The sequence below is a fragment of the Corvus hawaiiensis genome, chromosome 3 (assembly GCF_020740725.1).
Source record: "Corvus hawaiiensis isolate bCorHaw1 chromosome 3, bCorHaw1.pri.cur, whole genome shotgun sequence".
Lineage (NCBI taxonomy): Eukaryota > Metazoa > Chordata > Aves > Passeriformes > Corvidae > Corvus > Corvus hawaiiensis.
Window position 1 is genome coordinate 92,005,187 of NC_063215.1, and position 19,385 is coordinate 92,024,571.

General features: G+C 39.7%; 2 protein-coding genes across 9 annotated transcripts in view; one reads left to right on the plus strand and one right to left on the minus strand.

The window, feature by feature from the left end:
* The window catches only part of CAMKMT (calmodulin-lysine N-methyltransferase), a 217,913-nt gene extending 217,376 nt beyond the window's left edge, over nt 1-537 (minus strand). Inside the window, exon 1 of the mRNA XM_048297104.1 lies at nt 54-537. Within this exon, the coding sequence (XP_048153061.1) occupies nt 54-152 (99 nt within the window). The 5' untranslated portion in view covers nt 153-537. The remainder of the gene's footprint in view (nt 1-53) is intronic.
* Nucleotides 533-19,292, plus strand: PREPL (prolyl endopeptidase like). Of its 8 annotated transcripts, none has more exons than XM_048297097.1 (15): nt 533-695; nt 1,193-1,435; nt 3,265-3,465; nt 3,993-4,059; nt 4,710-4,916; nt 6,902-7,025; nt 9,296-9,512; nt 10,082-10,267; nt 11,705-11,908; nt 12,646-12,821; nt 14,204-14,420; nt 14,610-14,759; nt 15,981-16,107; nt 16,985-17,091; nt 17,928-18,409. In XM_048297097.1, exons 2-15 carry the CDS (start codon nt 1,217-1,219, stop codon nt 18,006-18,008), a joined length of 2,283 nt encoding a protein of 760 aa, XP_048153054.1. In that variant the 5' UTR covers nt 533-695; nt 1,193-1,216; the 3' UTR covers nt 18,009-18,409. The 8 variants fall into 8 exon arrangements, with proteins under 8 accessions (XP_048153054.1, XP_048153050.1, XP_048153053.1 ...); XM_048297091.1 differs by lacking the exon at nt 533-695 and adding an exon at nt 18,489-19,292 and having other exon boundaries at nt 704-1,435; nt 17,928-18,042; XM_048297090.1 differs by lacking the exon at nt 533-695 and adding an exon at nt 704-992.
* The last annotated feature ends 93 nt before the right edge of the window (nt 19,293-19,385 follow it).

Genomic DNA, 19,385 nt, shown 5'->3' on the forward strand with positions numbered 1-19,385 from the left:
GCGCCGCGCCCGCCCCGCCATGCCGGCCCCTCCCGCCCGCGGGCTCCCCCTACCTGTCCGAGCAGTCGCCAGCGGGCTCGAGCCGCCGCCGCGCCGCTCGCCTCGCACCTGCCCTCGGCGGGGCGGCGCGGGGAGCCGGCAGCCTCGGCCATGCGGCGGCGGGAGCGCCGGAAGCTGGCGCGGCGGGAGGGAACGCTGCCTTGGGCGGCGGGGACGCGCCGCTGAGCATCCAGCGGCTGCGGGACCGGCCGGGCTAGGGATGGAGCGGGAGGAGGGGCGCGGCCATCTTTGTTAAGGGCAGCGCCGAGCTACTCTCGGCAGCCGAGGAGTGCGGTGCTCTTCAGGCCCGGCACGGCGGGGGCGCGGGCGCGCCTCAGTGCAAGTCGGCCGTAGCCTCCGCGTGAGGAGATGAGACTGGGTGTGGCACGGCAGCCAGCCGGGAGAGCCGCACCAGGGACCGTGCCCGCCCGCCGTGGCTCCGCGTCCCGGCGCTGACATCAGCTGCGCTCGCCCTCCGCGGCAGCTGAAGCGCCCTGCCGCCATCTTGGTTACGGGCAGCGCCCGCCCGGAGCCCGGCCGCCCGCCCGGCATCGCATCCCGGGCCGCCCCGGCGCAGCGGGAGCGGGAGCGGGAGCGGGAGCGGGAGCGGGAGCGGGAGCGGGAGCGGGAGCGGGAGGAGCGGCGCGAGCGCCACGGCGAGTCCTTGCGCGGGCCGCGGGCGGAGGGGCAGCGCTGGCGGGGAGCGGGGCCGCGGCGGCCCCGGCGGGACACGTGGTGCTCCTGCGAACGGCATTCAGCTCCTGCTGCCCAGGGACCCTCGGCAGAGAGCGTGGGTTTGGTGTTAGATTATGGGGGAGCGGGGGGGTGACTTCCCCAAACTTTGCCAGTGTTTTGTTCTTCAGCGTTTGGACGTACACGGTTGCACCTCCCCTTCTCCTTCACAGTTTCAGTGGAGTTAAACTTTGGGCCGCCAAGAACGTGCAGGTTAAAATGTGGGTACCAGCTGTTAACAAACAGACTAAGTTTTACTTATTTTCTTCTCATTTGATTTACCTAGTGAATCAATCGCATTTCTTTGAAAGAGGAAGTTTACACTACGTATATTTCATATGTATGTATGTACGTTTAAGCCTGCAGTTTACGTTATGTATATTTCCCACAGTGTAAATGATCGGCAGTTTGGGATTTTCAGAAATTTCAGGTTGGCTATCAAGAAATGAAGGTTAGGATGTGCTGCGCTGGACTGCGAAATCTTCTCCAAGGGCTGCGCTTCAGTGCCAAGTACTACTCTAAGCATAACCTTCCTCAAACAATGTGTCCTTACAGTAAAAGTAAACCAATAAAGTGCTGCATCCTGGACTGTTCAGAAAGTATGTGCACCCACAGGACTGCACCACCTGGAAGCATCCTGCCGTGCAGATTCTTTTCCTGCAAGGTATGCTGTTTAAGTATAGACTTAATGTCAACAGCCACCTTGGCACATCTGTTAAGGGACCCAGTCATACTTTTCATGTGTCGAAGAAGCACACTTTTCCCAGAGAATTTGAAGCAGAGGGATAAAGTCCAAGATATCAGTTATGTTCAAAGACGTGTACCGTTGTTCAGCTTTCCTATGCTGTTTTGACATAAAGCTGCATTTTGGTTGATTTTCCTGCTGTAGTAATTTTGGAAAAAATGGTATCTCCCAGACTTAAGTGTCAGGAGAAAACTGCAGGGAGAGATCAGTTAGTGTAGAGGCAAAGTGTCCAAACTGATGATACCAGACTGTGAGCTGGCTCAAAAAAACCTTGACTTTTCTGTGTTAACCAGTAGGCCATGGTTTCCATCATATTAAAATAAAATACTGACATCTCATAGTTGTGCTCACATTTTCTAAACTATACATTAAAAGGTATTTGCATTGATTTCTGTAAATAAATATTGTGTAATTGGATGGCTGTATATCATGCACAGAGTCAGAAAACAGTCTGAAATAATTTTAAGTCTTCTGTCTCTAATACAGATTTTGCTAAAGGTTTTATGAAAGTTTATTGAAGTATGACTGCTTGGAAACTTATTTATATGCATAAGTACTGTTCAAAAAATTTATGTTTTGCTTTATTTGGTCCTAAACATGTTTTCAGATGGATATGTGGTTATCCTAAAATTGTTTCAAATTGACTGTGTTTCTTCAGAGGTGACACAAAATTCATCTTGTTGTAACTCTTCTATTTGTCACCATAAAGCAAAGAGTTCCTAAGTCTGTGTCTCAAAATGTAAGCAAACGTTTCAAGGAGAACACAGGAGGTCTGGATGGCCAAGCATGTGTGGTTCAGTTTACTCAGTGGCTCTTCACTAACAGAAATACTGCTCTGTGACACTGGTCCCAGGATACAAACATGAGGTTTTCACCTGAAAGGCGGCTGTGCCTGCTTGCTTTGGAGTAAATGTTTGCACACCAGTTGTCACTGAGATCCTCCACTATCCTGAAAACCTTTCTAGATTACTGGTTTTTCCTCAAGCAGGGAGGTGTACAGTAACTCTTACTATATCCCTACACTGTGACCACCAGCTGTATTATTACTTGATCAAGTGAGATTTCACAGCATGCAAGAGGAGGTAGCATTGTTCTAGCAGTTTTAACACACTTTTAACACTTTTACAATAGAAGACAGCTTTGTTTCCAGTGAGGTAGCAGTAGTCTCACATTTCATGGAAAACCAGATACTTAAACTTATTCCTGATAAAATTGTTGCAGAACCCGTATCAGTTCACTGCTTCATTCTGCACCTTATGAACATTTATATTAACACTTCTGAGGAGGTGGAGCAAGAACCTGAACAAGCTGAAAGGACTCCTAGGTACAGGGACAGAGGTTTGGGTGGTGTTGTCTAGGAAAGGAAATGAGAAATTACACTCTAAAGACAGGAAGTTATGAAAGAAAGCTGCAAAGAAGGAAAGATACTAGAGTTCCATAAAAAGTAAAACCTAGTTGTAGAACAGGAACACATATATTTACTTACAATCAATTAAGAGCATATATTAATAGTACCCTAAATTTTGAAGACAAGACCTCAATAAATGTGTCAAGTAAAGCACATTTGACAGTGCCTCCCCAGAAGATCAAGAAGAGTTACAATAAAACATATTCCAACTGCAGTTTTTGTTTTATTGGCATGTACTTTTGTAATAATGCAAAGGTGGTTTTGGGCCTGTGGCTCAGGAGATACTGCCTCAGTGTATTCAGATGTTGGCTTGTAGCCGTTTTTGTCTTTCCTTCCTTAGCAGGAAGGAACAAAAGTCCCTTCCAAAAGGAAGCAAAACACATCCAGAGTAACTTCAGACCTCTTGCACAAGAACCTTCTGAAATCAGAGCAGGAAAACTGGAATGACATTTCACCAACATACAAAGCTGTGACAAAGAGAATCAAAGGAAAACTGGAAGAATTGCACAACATGTATACACGCAATTCAGGAAGCCCAAGGGTAAGTGGCAAACAATACAAACATATCCCACCACTGGCTACAAATAAAAGACAGTGAAGCCATTCCTGCTATAAAATGCTGGTTTGCTCATTTTTTTATAGTAGAAGTTTTGAATATTTTAATAATTGTGGGTAGTAACAGTTTGTGTTTAGAACAGCTTATACCTGTTATGGCAGTGAATTTACCTTAATTTCTCCATCAGCAAAAGCAAGTAAAGATCAAGTAACCATCTGACTTTTGGATAAAGAATACAAGACATTTTAATTTGCAAGAGCAGTTGAAGGTGATCTTAGCCTTCTGTGAAATTTAGAGCAGGTAGGGGTAGCTTAAGTACCCTTACTGAAAAAACCTTTTTGGTGTGTGCAATTCCTTCTTCCGTGTGGAATATATGTTCTGTCCTTTGTTACATTTGTTACAATTTGTTACATTACAGTTCTGCTGTACAGAAAAATGACTGTATATAGGGATTCAAAGGAAATAGTCCAATGGTATGCTGGACTTGAAATATGTTTGTTTGTATTGAACAGATGAGGTTTGGAGAGAATGTGTACTTCGAAGAGAATGGCTGCATATTTCTTGCAAAAGCAGATGATGGTAAGGGATTTCTCTTCCTAATATGGTAGGATTCTTTAAAAAGGTGTACATGTATCACTTAGTGTTCTTTTCTTGCATTAATGCTTAACTTGTCTGTTTCTTACCTAAAAATACTTTTATACAATTCTGTAATAGAGTAATAATTCTGGAATTCTGAATCTGAAAAGGTGAAGGGAGTTAGAGAATAGTATATATTGATACTAATGCAAGTTACTGGACAGGAAAGAGAGAAGACACTTCTTTTCAGAGCCCTAACTTAACATTTTGAAAAAAGGAAAAGAACATCCATGCTTTTTTATTTCTGAGGCGGGGGGGCAAAAGAATTTCTAATTTTATTTATTAAAAACAACTGTGCTCTAGCTACGTGAGCTTTAAAATTCAATACGTTTAGTAGAAGCCAAGATCTACACTTTTGAAATATTTTTAGAAATAACTACAGGACTTTTTTCCTTGGAACTATAATTTTTTGTTTATTTTTAAAAAGTGCATTTGCAAATATCTTGCATGACAGGTATTTGGTGGTGATAAATTCCAGTAGAATGTTTGTGAATATTGGAGGCAGATTTGTTAAGTACAGACATTAACAATCACCATTCATTTTGACAGTGTCTTAATTAGAGGATTTTTTGCTCTCTCTTTTTCCTGTGTAGTAGATGAAGGAAATGCTGACATTTTATTCAGTATTGAAGATCTTGGCTTTTCTGATGCCTTTATTCAACGGATCAGAATTTCACCAGATCAAAGTTACATGGCCATCAGCTTAAAAAGTGAAAATTCTGAAGAGGCAACCTGCATTATTATGAAACTTGGTAATTTTCCTGTTGTGGAAAAAGTAATTCCAAGTGTATTTAGCTTTGGTAAGTTGTTTATAAATATCCTGTGGATCACACAAGCTTTCAACGTAACATTTTTCTTAGTTTACAAATAATACTCTTTTTTAAAAATGAAGGCAACATTTAATCCTATAGGTGTTGAATTGTTTCTTATTTATGATTTCTTTAACACTGCACAATTACAGGTTATCTGTTGTGCATGAAAGGGACTGCTTTCTGGATACAAGTTTTCCTTCATTGTAAAAGCATTTATACATGTTAGAACTGTCATGCATGTAATTTTTTCTATTGAATCCATTATGCTGTATTAAAAATATAGTGACATGACTGTCATATAAAGATCTTCTTGAGAAATGTTCTAGTTGATAAACCCTTACAGCTACAACTGAAGACACTGGTAGCTGTACACAGTTAGCTTTGTTTGAGAAGTGTGAAAGTATTACCTACTAGTGAGTATTCGCTGGAATTTCAACTGGAATCCAGGATGTGGCTCACAATTCAGAGCCCAATGAAGTCAGGCAGGCCTTGAATCAGTTCTTTCAGAATAGATTACAGAGCTTTACATTGCTGTTAAAAGAAGCAGAGGTAAGTGGAAGTGAATGGGAAATCATTCTTTTATAGCATGTTAAAGAGTATAATAGTATGTATACAGTGTTCCACATCTTGTACTTTGGATTATATTGCTAGATGTCATCAAGTATATATAGTGCAGTAAGCAATTTGCCTGGGCAGGGCAAAAAAATAAAACTCTGGGTATAACTTCCTTGTTAAATAAATGAGGAGTAGCAACAACTTAGTGCTGTTTCCACACTGAAGATTATAATGCCTGTTGAAAACTAAACATGGAAATTTGCCAATGACGTTTTACACTATACTTGATTTGAACATCTCTCTAGGTTGATCCAGGAGAATCAGTACCGTTAAGAAACCAACATCCTGTTGCCTAAATAGGTGTGACAGATAATAAGAGTACAAAAGATGACTATCAGAATGGTAAATTCTCTGAAGTCAGGTGTGAGTGAGGTACAGAGGTGTCATGAAGCACAGAGGTGCCTCAATCATGAGCAAGAGAATTAGGTCTTGTAACCACTTGCAAAATTTATGTGCTAGTATTGAGTGATATGCAATAGCAGGGAGACAAACAGAAGTTCCTGATAATTTACACCTTGATCTTTTTATAGGCTAGGCTGTAGAAGAACTTAGATTTCCCCGCTAAAGGCTTGTCTTCATAGTGAACCCTCAGCTACCTGTGCACTTTGGAGCCACACTGCTGTTCAGAAAGCAAAGTGTTCGTGTTATTTTCATGTTAATAATTCCTCGGGTTTTGTACTGAAAATCAGTATTTATGCCTAAGACAGCATACAATAGGTTTTAAAAGCATGTGTGTTAAACAACATTCTGGTGTCTGTAGGAGCAGCAGAGATGGTAGTAATGTGGCTGGATCAATCAGAATAACTTCAGAATAACAAGGGTCCTGTATTTATACCTTTCTATGTTGGTGAACACATACACAAGCAAAGAAAACTGGAGAACTTTTATCTCAGCTGTACCCATGGGGCACATGCATCTTTTATCTAAATGGCTTCAGTGCAGTCACATGCAGCACTGCAGAGCTGATAATGTCTTTATTATCTTGCTGACTCCATGTAAACCTCTGTTTCTCTGCTGTTTTAAACAGCCACATGTCTCCTATTTTCCTGTTACCTCCAGAACCCACACAGGGTAAGAACTTCCTGTTACTGGGCCCTGCAACACTGATCTCTGCTTTTTTTTTGCTTTTTTTTCAATACATTATGAGACTCTTGTTCTGTGGTATTCAGAGAAAACATGGAAAAACCTTTTGGTGCTTACCTCAGTCCCCACAGGATGCAGAAGTGCTGTCCTCAGTTCCATCCCAGCTGCAACCCACCTTTTTCAGCACTAGGTCCAGTGTCCATGGAATTCACATTTTCTCTCAGTAATATTAGACACTGTTCTGAATTTGATATGCATTTGTCTTTTTTTTCCAGAATGGGCTGCAAATGATGTTCTGTATTACACAACTCAGAAGAACCTTAAATGCCAGAATGTGTTCATGACCACTTTCACTTACCAAAAACATACTAAGTTAGTTTATACAGAACATGATGCAAGGTAATACTTACCTAAAATATAACAAGTCCTTTACATGTGTTAGAGTATTTTATATGTAAAATATAACTGGTTTGGAAAACAAAGTGTTCCATATCATATTTCAAATGGTAAAATGCATTTTTGTGTTCTGTCAGTAGTGCCTTATACAGCCTGAGAATGTGCTCAGTTCTCCTTTTGATATGTGATCAACTGAGATTTAACTTTCCTCTCTTACCTCATGAGTTCAGCTGAGTTTATAAATGTCAAGGTCACTCTCAGGTCAGGGTGTCCTTTAATAAATGTGTGACAGTTTCATACAGGGTAAATCAGACCATGGATTTCATTTTGTTTTCTCTGCTATTGATGTCTGATACATCTTTTTTAAAAAAATAGGTAAGTTCAGGCTAATCCTTGCTCTGGGTAATGGATGAGCAAAATCATTACAACATTCCAAGAGACAGAACTATTGTTGACTGAATACCCTCTCAATAACCTTTCTTTAAGCAGTGGTATGGGAAGACAAGAAGGCTCTTTGCTAAACTGAGTGCAGAACTGGCTTTTCAGCATTGTAGCACGTGGCATATTTATACAGCATTCCATAAATATTTGTGATTATTCCTAATTCAAGTTACATATTCAGTAAAGAAATTTCAATTATACTTTCATCGGAAAAAAACAAAACAAAACAAAAAAACCAGAAAAAAATCTGCAATGGAGATGGAATAAATAAGATCCTTTTTTCCCAGCTGCATTTGATGCATGGTTTTGGAAAATCAAGTTGTACTGACCTGGCACTTCCCCACAGGGAAACTGTTGGCATAATTCTGAAGGTCACAGTCATTACAGTAAATCTACTAGAAACTTACTCTAAAGGTTCATCTGCTATTGCAGCTCAGAGCTGAACTCCTTCATTGGAGATGACAAGACATTCTTTAGTATTGCCATTGAGCAGTTCTATTCTGCATCTCACCAGCTCTTCTAGTTGCAATCAGATATTTTCTTAGAAGCTGAAAATTTCTTGACATCCTTAAAAAAAAGCTACAAAGATTAAAAAAATTGTAATATCAAGGTCAGAGTCCTTGGGGAGAAGTGTAACGTGCATTTCAGCTCAACCCTCTCACAGGCAGGATCAGCAGAGCTGAACTCTTGGAATCTCTACTGGATGCAGTGCCACATTCTTGCCAAATTCATGGGTATTAGAAAGGCAGGAGGCTGATTTTTCTTGCAGACTTTAGGTCCCCCTCTGTGCCTGTCCTCCTAAAGATGTCAAGAGGGTGCAATTAGAAAAAACAGTAGTACCAAAAAAAAAGTGAGTTCCTCCACCTGCAAATAATTAAAGGCACTGAAAATGCTATGTAAAGCATCCTTTTCTTCACCAGTCAAATATTCTGAATTCTAAAGAGATCATTATTGCAGTCATGTATCTGATCTCTATGATGCAGATTATGGTACTCAACCCTGCATTTTCTTGATGGAATCTGGATCTTTGTGTTGGACAGTTTTACTTTTAAAGACATCTAGTCCTAAGGATTCAAAATGGCAAAGAGACTGTTCTGATCCAAGATGTGATATTCCTTTTAATTATGATGACTCACAGAAATTTGAATCTGAGTTTCAGCCTGAACTTCTCTACTATTAGCATCCAGCCACTGGTTATCATTTTGCTTTCTGTTTCTAGATTTTAAAGGCATTAAAAACCAGTAGGTAGTTACTAGTTTCTTAGTTCCAAAACCAGTTCCTAGTTTCCAGCTTTATCACTGCAACGCTGTCCATTTTGCTTCATATAGGCCTCTGTGCCTTTTTTCTTTTTAAATAGTACTTTTTGTCTTATTCACTTCAGACAAAGTTAGGTCAGTAGCACATAGACGTTTTATCAATTTATTTTTATAATGTCTCCTACTTTTGTTATTGCTGTTCCCACATGATGCCATTTATTAATTACAAGCTCCATAAAAAGTTCTACATTTTTCCTGAATTTTAAAGCCTGTATGCATCAATGAACTTCCAGTCTAGCTCAATAATGCAAAAACCCAGATTCAGTTGGGCAACAACTGAACTGCTTTCCTTGCAGATTTCAGGTTTCACACATAAGATTGAGGGTTTTTAAATCCCATGGAAAATGCAGCACAAGTGGGTCTGGGAGCCAAGTAGCCTGAAGGTTCTCCAGTCTGCTTACAGGAATGCTGTTTCTTACCTTGCAGATGGAAGCCCATGATTCTGAAACAACTGATGTATTTTAAAATACTGATAAAATGTACGCCTTTCTTTTTTTTTTTAATTATTCCCTACAGATTCTTTGTAGACCTTTATTGCACAAAAGACAGGCGTTTTCTCACTATCAACAGCAACAGCAAGACAACCTCAGAAGTTTGGCTGGTTGACTGCACACATCCCTTTGAGTCACCTGCTCTCGTGCAAGCACGAACCCCAGGGGTCTTTTACCACATCGAGCACAGAAAGGAGCAGTTGTACATTCTTACTACATATGGAGAACCTGCAGAATATAAGGCAATTTTGACTGATAATTACATTCATAGGATTAATTTAGATACCTATTGCAGGTCATATAGAAATAGTAAGGCTGGCTTTTAATTCTGTTTTTCACAGCTTACTGAAATAGTTTAAGAGAGAGAGCTGCATGGATTAAAAGGACTGATAGTGCTGCATGGAGTCTCACCTGGAGAATGCCAGTTTGATCCTAACTCCTTTGACAGCATCAAGAAATTACTATGCTTTAGCAGTCATTTCCCCTATATCAAAATTTAAGTTGATGATCTCAGTCTATGTAATCAATCCCACCTATAGTTGTGCTGGCCGTGCTGAAAGCACTTACTGCATTACAGTCTTCTCTAGAGTAATCTTTGAGACTTGGTCTTCTCCAAATGTTATTGAATTGTTCTTCCATTTTGCCTAAGTAAAGGGAGTTTAAAAATCTCCAGTTTTAGACAGGCAAACACCCCAAATACAGATAAGCATTTTTTTGCAAGAAACATGTTGTATGAGATCACCTGTCTGTACCTCTCATTTGTAACTCTTACTACATTTTAGTAATACAAAGTTGTTCATTTTTTTTACAGTTGATGAAGGCACCAGTAGCTTGCAGTGGCAAGGACAACTGGCAGTTAGTTTATGCACTGGAAAAGAAAACCAAGCTAGTAGACTTTGAGATGTTCAGTGATGACTGTATTATGTTCCTGAAGAACGCTGGTCATCTTTACTTAAATGTGATTTCTTTTGTTTCACACCTAGTTCAGTCAATACAGGTACGTTTTAGCTTGGCTTAAGCAGCATAATATTTTTCCAGCATTATTTCATTTGGTTTTAACATAACATTATAATGAAAGCAAAGATAAATTCCAAAAGTAAAAGCGGTTTGGAAACTATTAATACTGCCAAGTTCATCATTATGACTAATTGTATTACCTGTGGCTGTTCTTCAGGATTCCATGTGGTGGCTTATTGCAGCATTTAGAAAGTTAAAGAGCAGCTATCCTGTGAGTCAGTCCTTTCTTCAATGGATTACAGTCAAGCTCTTCAAAATACAGCTGATTTCTAATGTAAAATAGAACTGAATTCCCTAAACACTCTACTTAGTTTTACTGGGCCTGTTTTTGGTTACACTCAGTGGCATTTCCTCCCACAGGAAAAAGATTAATGTTCAGAAAACAGGTATGAACACTGTCCCATAATAAATGGGAAGAGTTGATACTGCAGTACAATTGGTGCAAAGTATTTGCTTCCCTTCTCTAGTTGTTAAATACTTGTGGATTAAAAACAAAGTGACTCAATCCAAATCCATTATTTCTGAAGACCATTCAGATGAAATATTTAATTGATCTGTTTTCCTGAAAAATACAGTCTGAACAACTCACAAGTTTATCGCAACAAGCTGCCAATGCTGCACTTTATGAAACCGCTACAGAAAAAGGTTTTCAACAAAGTACACTGTATGGTCTCCAAAATCTTCATTTTTTGAAATGGTCGTAGTTTATTTATTCAGAAAGGGCCTGCAGTTACTCAGGAGAACTTGGACTTTTGCTGCCCTTTCAGAAGCCTCTAGCAACCTAACCCAAGTAAGTAATGGTCTGACAGAGGGTTTGGCTATGTCCCTGCTGCTCTCAAAGAATGAATCTTGATTTCTTTCATTCTTAGCAGAGTTAAAAACCTTAAATATAATAACAGTAAGTGTCTGAGGGTGAATGTGCCAGGAAAAGGTTTTGTTCTTCACAATGGCTGGCACTAGGAACAAAGTTAAGAGGCAGGGGTTTTCAGTGGCTTAGCATTACTGAGCTAACTCACAGTAAAAGCATAATAGCTGACATGGACTTGGCTGTATAACGTGTTGAAGTAGAACTGGAAATGCAAGGAAAATTAGGATCTAAAAAATAAAACTAATGCAGAATCATTTCAAATGTTTTCTCTTAAAAAATCTGCACTAATGTCCATTTTAAACCGAATTTGAATTTATTTTTCGTTTTTATTTCATTGTCCAACTTCATCCAATGGCCTCAGGGAAAAAATTCACCAGTCTTTTACTTTTTTGACTATTTCATTACTGGATTTAAATGAAATACAGATTGTGCCACATACAAACTGAAAATAATTAGTTAATATCCAAAGTCTTTTACTCTGAAGGACATACTAAGCAAAATTTACAGCAGCAGTGTAAGGGTCTCACTTGAAATGCCATGTTTTCTCAGCTACCTACGTGGGCCTGTGAATTTGAATTGGAATCTCATCTTGAACATACCACCAGCACTTGCTATTTTCAGCTCTCCTCCCCAGTACACCCCCCTAAGCGTTTTGCATATTCATTTAAAGAAAATAATCTCATTGAACAAGCTGTGCAAGAGGTACCAATTATTACGAATTGTCACACTACACGTTTACTAGCTAAAAGCAAGGTAAGATTTTTCAGTCTTTTTCCCATTCCTTTTATTCTTTCCTTCCTCCCCACCCATTTAAAGAAAGTGCATTTGGCAGGGAACAGAGATTAAAAAATGTAAAGAGCAGTTGGTGATATAGTTACTAAACAGTGGGTGTTTTCTTCGGTGCTATAGAGAAGAACAAGAAAGAGTCGTGATTTTTTTTTCCATTAACCTGGGTATTCCAGAGGAGATAACAGCACACGATGAGTCAAAAGTCTTAGCATAAGTGAGAATTGCTTGTTGATGTATGGTATTGTGCTCCACATGATAAATGAAAAAGGTGCCAGTTGTTGAAAAGAACCACCCCACAACTAGCTGCACAGTGCAGATCAAGAAAGGAAAGTTTTAACAGCCTGAGTTTAAAAATTTGGAGATGTTAATAAAGAGTTTGTATTGTGGTAAGTGGTAAACTGTATTGTTAATAACATACATTCTTGGTGTTAAAGGGGGGAGGAAGACTTGGGTGCCTTGGTAGTTTAAAATCTCCTCAGGTGTTGCACTTAAATGAATTTATACTCTGCATCCGTAAACCCACACAGCAGAGGTTCAGTCTCATGCTTTATTTTTTGAGAGTGCTTTGTACATTCTAAGTGAAAAAAAATTACTGTAATCAAAAAAAACCATTTTAAAATAAATAATTGAAGTTTTCATTGCCATGTGTCATTGAGATTTCTGCAATGTCCCTTATTGTAAAACTACTCCTTCTTTTCCAGGATGAAACTTTGGTGCCAATTACAGTTTTTCATAATAAGAATTCTAAAGAACTACACAGGAGACCACTTCTAGTTCATGTATATGGAGCTTATGGCATAGATTTGAACATGAGCTTTAAAGAAGAGAAGCTGATGTTAATTGAAGAGGGTTGGATATTAGCATATTGCCATGTTAGGTAAGTCAAATATAAAATGGAAATAAGATTTTATTTTGCAGGATATACAGGTATTTGTTCAGGTACAACTGAAGATGTACCAAAATAATTTTGTGTGCCTATACCTAATTATTCATCTCTTCTTAGATCTTTTATTTAAGTAGTTTTTAAATTTACCTCAGGGAAGAAAACCACAGGAGCACACTGCATTTTAGGTTTCCTAAATCTACATGATGGGTATATGTAACTTAGAATCTTTTCAAGCCTCATTACTTCTTGTTTCATCTTTGCTCAAGAAAAATTTCAGTTACATGCTCAAATTGCAGTGACATGCTACCTCCCTCTCCTTCTGAGAGTATTGTGTGCTAATGCTCAGTCTGTGTCTTCTTACATTGCAGAGCAACAGCTAAGCATTTAACCTGCAACCCTTGTTCTTTTATTGGCTAAATCCTCTGTCTGCAGTTCAGCTACAAATCTACATCTGCAATGTACAATAGACTTCAAATTTTTCTCAGTAGCTAAGGAAGACAACAAAAGAATCACTTCAGGGAGGGAAAGGAAGGGGAGGAATAAGTAATTGTTGGAAATACCAGTCCCAAAACAAATTCAGCAAATATATTCAGTCTGCTGTACTTGGTGGCAAGCATTGTGCTGTTCTTCCTCACACCCCACTAAGTATTTTAAGATGCAAGTTGGTCCTACATGAAGATGGATTCTTCATGCAAAGATGGCAGGCTAATCAAATAATCCATTTTAGACTTGGAACCAGAAAAGGAAGCTTCAGGTGGCTTGGAATTCTGGTTGCATAGAAAGAAGTATAAACCATTTTTATAATTCTGTATTACAAAATGGAACATTTCAAGTAACATTTGAATTTCACAAGTTAGGGGGGAAAAAACCCCAAATCCAACTTTCTAACAGTCTCAGAATTTAAGCTAAGCAGAAGACAAATCCTGAGAGTCTGGTGTGGAGCTCAGAAATACTACTCTACTGTTTTTAATAAGTAATAGTGTTAGTAATGGAAGTATTGGAAGTGTTTTCAATATTTTCATAGTTTCCTGTACAAAAAGATAATAATATTATCTGATTTTGTATTGCCTACAATGAAAATGTCATTTCCTAAAGTGTTACTTTTCCTGTGAGTTCCAGGACACAAGCACACGAGGGTACAGAGTGCCCTTATACCGTTAGTATTTTCACCAATCATCATGAATGGATTTATTTTGTCTTCATGTTGTCTCTTTTAGCCATAAAGAAGGGTAAAGGCAAAAACAGAGAAGAGTTAATTGGGAAAGCAAACTATGATTTGCAACTCCGTGGCTGCTGCTCTTCTTTCATTATCTGAAGCTACGCCATGTAATGTTTTCTGAGGAGACGCCAACTTGAATTGTTTTAAATTTCAGGGGTGGAGGAGAGCAGGGCCTTAGCTGGCACAGAGATGGATGTCAGCGTAATAAACTCAAAGGTCTCCATGACCTCAGGGCTTGCATCATGCTGCTGCACGAACTGGGATTTTCTCAGCCCAAACACACAGCACTGGCAGCTGCCAGTGCTGGGGGAGTTCTTGCAGGAGCCCTGTGCAACACTGATCCAGCACTGATCAGAGCCGTGGTTTTACAGGTGAGCTGCTGCAGACCTTCTACAGATTATAACATTAATCTGTATTTTCTGCCTCATTCTACCACGTTCAGAATTGGAAACATTCCAGTTCTAAGCTCACTCTCCTCATTTGTTTGAGAACACCTTGACTCAGATATTCAAGGTCCTTTGTCCTATTTGCCAACTTTTTTCTTTTTAATGATTTCCAAGGCTCCTTTCGTAGATGTTCTAAATACAATGATGAAAACTCATCTCCCACTGACAATTGAGGAACAAGAAGAATGGGGAAATCCATTAGAAGATGAAATATGTATGAAGTATATCAAAAGCTATTGCCCATACCAGAATATTAAGCCACAGGTAAAACTATGCTTTCTGTGCAGAATACCACAGGCATAACGTGTAGTGGTTTGTAAGAAAACAAAAAGTAGATAACTGAAACTGAAAAAAACCTCCAATATAAATTATGTCAGTAATAATCTTAGCAATAGTTGAAGTCACAAGCGACTACTGAAATTAACCTAATGCCTTCTCCTAAATGGCATCGATTTCTAAACTTGCATTTGTTTCAGGACTTTCAGGAATAGATTATTGTATAGCTAATCTCAACATGCAAAATGCCTTCTTTTGGGGGGGGGGGTTCTGTCATTCTACTGTTTTGCAGGCTTTGGTACGGGAGGAAGGAGTTACCTTTCCAGAGGTATTAAAACAAACAGGGAAAGGGAAGAGGAGCTATAGCATTGACATTTTCATCTCAAGGGAAATCTCTCTTTATTTGACAATGTGTTAGCTGCACATTCATTTAATGAAGCTGCACAGCTTCATTAAGTAAAATTCTTACTCTTTAAATATCAACTTTCTTCTGTGCAGAAAGATTGCTAAAATAAACCTCAACTATTGTTCTAAGGTAAACCATTCCATGATTATTACTCCATTTTTTCATTTTTTTGCAATCACCAGCAAGCAGACAGGTATCAAACCTTTACCATTGCAAGTAGATTATCCCCCTACTATGAAGTCATTTTTCAGACCAAAATACTTTTTGCAGTTAGAGTGATAAAACTCTTACAAAACACTAAGTAATTATGTAATAGATGAGTTTTAAAATAAACCCTAACAAGCTGTATTACCGCAGGCCTGGTTCCTAAGGTATACCACCGTGTCCCGCAGCCATAGGGAGGAGGAGGAGAAGATCCAACAGGCAGGAATTGTGCAGCAAGATTTATTTATTTAATTATTTTACAAACTCTTTTATAGACTTTTTTCTTCATAGTCTAATTGGACAAAGGACCAGCCACCCCTTGGGGGTGATTGGCTAAAATCCTAAAACATCCATTGTCAAAATATTTTTCTACTGTACCATAAACAAGACTTTCCAAGGTTGCAGGTGGCTTGGTTGTTTACATTCCCTGCTACCTCTTCTGTGAGAGAGAAAAGTCTCTCACGGACTTAGAAAATAACAAGAAGATCCTCACTAACAGCATTTTTGTACCCACAAGTTGTATAGTAGGAGAAAAATGTGTTCCTTTGTGAGAAAGAGCGGATGTCAAGTGTTTAACTGGTTTTGGTTTTTAATCTCAGTGTTATCCGTCAGTTTTTATCACGGCGTATGAAAACGATGAACGGACACCACTAACGGGAATCTTACAGTATGTTCAGAAACTCAGGAAGGCTGCACTAGATCATGCCAGCCGAAAGAGTAAGAAAGGTAAGGATAAGAATGTCACAGATAAATAGAGTTAACTGAACCAAAATCTTAACAGTCATGTAATTAGACACCATAGAGATTGACTCCTCCTTAAATGAATTCAAACACAATCCCATATCATCAGCTCCACAGCAGGCTCAGGACACTCTCTGAGATGCAAAAACAAAGACTGGGAGCCTGTGAGTGGGGCTCGTTCTTCCCTAGGCCTGCACATAGGGCAATTATTGGACAGTGTGATGTGAGCCCACACTGTCCATCCAGCTGCTGACAGGGCCAGGCTGCAATTCTCAGCAACTCTTGGAGAAAAATCTTATTTCTACTGCTATACAGAAACCTACTTTTCTCACTTTGCTACAGCTGCAGGTCCTTAGTCCAAGTTAGAGTGACAACAAGGCCAAGGCAGAGGTGCTTTTATACCTGAAACTTAACCCTAGCTTTGGGAGTTTCCAGCAAAAGGTACATTCAAGCCTGACTATTTTTAGTACCATCTAATCTGGGGAGAGGCTTTTACCATCATTACCAAAAGAGGTCTTGAATAACCTTTTCTGTATTTCATGATGCCCTGTCTCTGTGAGCAGCACAACTGCCCTGCTTGAGAAATTGAAGCAGGTGCTGCAGTTGTTGTTGTGCTCTTAGTTCAGGAAGAAAAAAGCATGTCTTTCCAAAAAGCCTCAGGGAGAACAAACACACTAAGTAGATGACCACTTTCCAAATATGGAGTTATTAGAAATACAAATAATTCATTCAGAAAGCCCCTCTATGATGCTCTCTTTCTTAAGGAATAATAGAAATTCTGTCAGGACAAGAAGGCAGAATTACCTATCCTTATACAATTCACATACCCACTTAATTTTTCCCTTGTTCATTCAATGTAAAGTGATCACCAGCTTCATTGTTCCAGGAAATTGGATTCCTAATATTATCTTAGATGTCCAGGCAAATGGCAGTCATTGTGATTCATCCTGGGAGCACTCACTGAATGAGGTATGGTCCTTCTACTGCACAGGTCCATAATGTGTTGCAGGGATGTGTCCCCTCATGGGATACTTCAGCATCAGTAGTTATTGAATGTATGTTTAAAGTATAAAGACAAACTGCTAGAGCAACTGCTGATTTTACATATATCTATATAAAAATATATAAAAATATATATATAATGTAAAACCCCAGCAATCTTTATATATAATTATATATATTTTTATATATATACTTGCACAGATATAAAAGACACAGTGACAGAGCCGGATTATTGAAATAGCCTCAAAATAGTGTTCAATTCCCACTATAATGTGCTAAGAGCTTTGAATGAAAGGTTCCAAGTTGTGCAAAACATTGTTCCAGCAGGAAAAGTCTTGTTCTGTGGAGTATGAAGTGCTTAAAACTGTCATACTATTTACTCCCATCTTCCTCATGTGTAAAACATACGTGATGGGTTAGATCTTTACATTTTGAAATGCATGATCTGTGCTATCAAAGCTATTACAATTAGCTTTCAAGATTTTGCACTTCATACAAGCATGCATGTTAAAAGCAAAATACTGCCAAGACCTGACATATTTTTACTGATGTCTCAGACTGTCACAGTTGGATACAAATTTTATTACTCTTAATTTTAACAAATGCTAGAAAATGTTAATTTGGTGGTTGTGGCAGTTATTCCCAAGATGAATTCTTTCAGGAAAAGCAACATGCTGTCTTAAGGCAAGGTATTTCTTAGCATTAGTATAGGAAAGAAAGATGATTGGAATAGCTGCACAAGAGCCTGAAAGTCTATAGTGCAAAGAACTTTACTTTGTAATAAAATATTTTCATTATTTTAGGTTGCAAGACACCTTGCTTTTCTGAGCAGAGAACTTGAGGAAGTGTGCCATCCCCAACATCACAGCAAACCTTGCAAATAGCTGCTAAACACATTGACCACCTGGAAAACTTCAGGTCAGATTTGGATTTGTATGGAAAGCAAACACCTTCTCCAGAGGATCTCTCCTCTTGGGTCCCTGCTTTCTGGGCATAAGCACACAAAGCTGGGTGTGGCATTGCCTTAAAAAAATACAGACCAAGAACTGGATTTCTGCCTTGCCAGGCTGTGCAGAAGCAGCTGCCAGCAGAAATGAGTTTGTTCAGCAGCTCTGTTCACGTGAGCCAGCAGAGCAATGCTACACGAGCGGAGCTGGAGCACAGCAGTGGGCATGCAGAGCCCCACAGGAGGGCCACAGGCACCTGGCATAGGCAGCCTTCCTGTCTAAGGCATCTCTTGCAAGGCCACATCTTACACAAGGCAGTAAAACTCCTCTGAAGCATCTGATGTAGAAGTCTCAGTACTTCTAGAACTAATTCCCATACACAGGTGATGATGACTGCTGCCCTCTCTATCTACACAGGAGCCATGGTGTACACGTGGTGGGACTGACCAAACTGCAAAGAAATGCACTCTCCAGAACTGGAATTTTAGCAGAACTCCTTGATCCAAGTACATCAAAAATCTTGCAGTTACCTCACCTAGCATGGTAATCTTAAGAAGGAGGTGCCAAAGTCCCTCAGGAGGACAGGATCAGTGTCTCAGAAGATGCTGGAGGATAAAACAAAGGGAACGCCCCCACTAAAGCAGCCCGATTCATAGCTTAGCTGCCCTCTGAGCAAGGCACAGATGTGCCTGCTGTGCACTGCTTCTTAAAAGAGATGTGGGGTGCACACCTACATCAACCACTGCAGGTGCAGCAAATGCAGGTGTATAAGTGTGACATTCGGTAGGGTTGGGTCAGCTGCTTCCTTTGAACTAAAGTACACACCCCTCACCTCAGCCTTAGGGCAGGAAAAGAAATAAGAGAATGCAAATGTATTCTGACTCAGCAGGGAGGGGGACAATCAACTGGAAATGCAGTTCTGAGTGTGGAATTAGATATATTAGCTACATTTTGTTCTTCTTCTTACTAACTGAGGATAATCAGAGCTGTTAGATGTGAGAGAAGAGGTAAAACATCACAGTGATATACACTAGCCTTGCTTGTGTTTACCTCTTTTAGCAAATATAGGGCCACCCCTTTGGAATAAGTTTTACAAATCTGCAGACTTCTAAAAAGTTCAAGCGAACTGCCACAGGCTTGGGATTCCACAGGAGCACTTACAGACCAGCAACGCCAGGGTCAGCACACAAAAAGCAACTGTTCCCTCTCCTCCCAAAAACACATGCTTAAACAGGACAGTTTTTTAGAACAGGTTTACTTTTCTTCTGCACAGACCCTAAGGAGCAGTTTATATTGTACTTTTTCCTTTTCATC